The 1,376-nt window shown below is 42.7% G+C and overlaps 1 protein-coding gene across 1 annotated transcript; it reads right to left on the minus strand.

Moving 5' to 3' along the window:
- Positions 1–10: 10 nt before the first annotated feature.
- On the minus strand, positions 11–1,160 carry LOC112486629 (scavenger receptor cysteine-rich type 1 protein M130-like; the record flags this gene model as incomplete). Its single annotated transcript, XM_025053964.1, has 3 exons — positions 11–268; positions 348–746; positions 840–1,160. Coding segments are annotated over 3 exons (944 nt in total), but the record flags the coding sequence as incomplete, so codon positions are not given.
- Between the last annotated feature and the right edge of the window lie 216 nt (positions 1,161–1,376).

Genomic DNA, 1,376 nt, shown 5'->3' on the forward strand with positions numbered 1-1,376 from the left:
CTAAAGAAAGCATATTGCTAAAAGGTTTATTTGGTTATTGGTTATTATATACTGTATATTTTACTGACTCTTTTACCTGTACACGTCAGCCAAGCACCGTTGTCAGTCCGACTGTAGTTGACACTGGAGCCACAGTGTGTGTACCGACACCACTCTTCAGCACTGCCTTGGTTGCTTTGAGCTGGAATCCACACTCCGTCCTTCTCGACTTCCAGATAACCAGAACACACATTTTCAGCTCTCCCTCGGAGCCGTATTCTCTTATGACCTGTATCAAACACATCATAGATTTCTGTTTTGGTCGACGATATTTTGAATTCCTCAAGTTTCACGTGTCAGTGTGTTACCTTGGCAGGTTACTGAAGCTGGGTGTCTGCAGTTTGATGACTTAGCAGTCACACACTGCCACAGATGTTCCAGATCGTCAATGTCAGCGCAGTTCAGCCCCCGTTTTGTGGATTCTTTCACGTTCATCCAGTGATCCACCTCGATAGTCTTGGCTGTACCACATCCAAGGCTTTCACATAAAACATTCGCTCCGTCTACCCCTTCATATGCATGCAGTGACATACGTACAAGTAGAGTCTGAATCTCAGTGCATGAAGTCAAACACTTGAGGTAAAATACAGTGAAGGAAGTTTCATTCTCACCAAAGCCTTCAGAGCAGAAGTGACCTGACTTTCCTTCGAAGGAAAACTGGACAATTCCCGAACAATTAGAGTGAGTCAGGGTGATTTTGATTTGACCTGAATATCAAGCACAGTATCAAGGACAAACTTAAACGAAAGATCATTTCCGAATCGAATGGTTAATTTTGAAGTTCTAGAAACAAGCCTTACGTGAACATTTGATCTTTTTCACCGTGTCCTTGCGGTAGAAACTGACCCCTTCACCTGGATACTTGCATTGCAGCAGGTGCATCTCGTTTCCTGTGCACACGACCTCATTGAGCCATACGTTTTTGTTGAGCGGCCGGAGCACATTTTCAGTTTGGCCCTCTACTGGGACCCCGCAGTCAGTGGCCCTGCAGACCACCTCCTCTGTGGTCCGGTCCCAGAACTGATCACCGACGATACCCCATTTACCCTGAATGTAGATTTCAACATGTCCTTCACACGGACCATTTCCACCCCTCAGAATCACACGGCCAGGAGAGGATTCTGGAGCGATGCATAGAAAGATGAATTGTGCGGAATAAAAGTATTATTATTGAATAATTTGTAACTTCGGTCTACTGATTAACAGATTCTTAAACAATTTGACTTAACAAAGTCAAAAAGGTAAAAACAATACAGACAGAATAAACTGATATTGCTGAGAAAAGAAATCTAAAATAAATGCATTCATTGAACAGACATTATTATTATTATTATTAT

Source organism: Cynoglossus semilaevis, unplaced genomic scaffold (genome assembly GCF_000523025.1).
Source record: "Cynoglossus semilaevis isolate Cse_v1.0 unplaced genomic scaffold, Cse_v1.0 C19194560, whole genome shotgun sequence".
In the NCBI taxonomy this organism is placed as follows: domain Eukaryota; kingdom Metazoa; phylum Chordata; class Actinopteri; order Pleuronectiformes; family Cynoglossidae; genus Cynoglossus; species Cynoglossus semilaevis.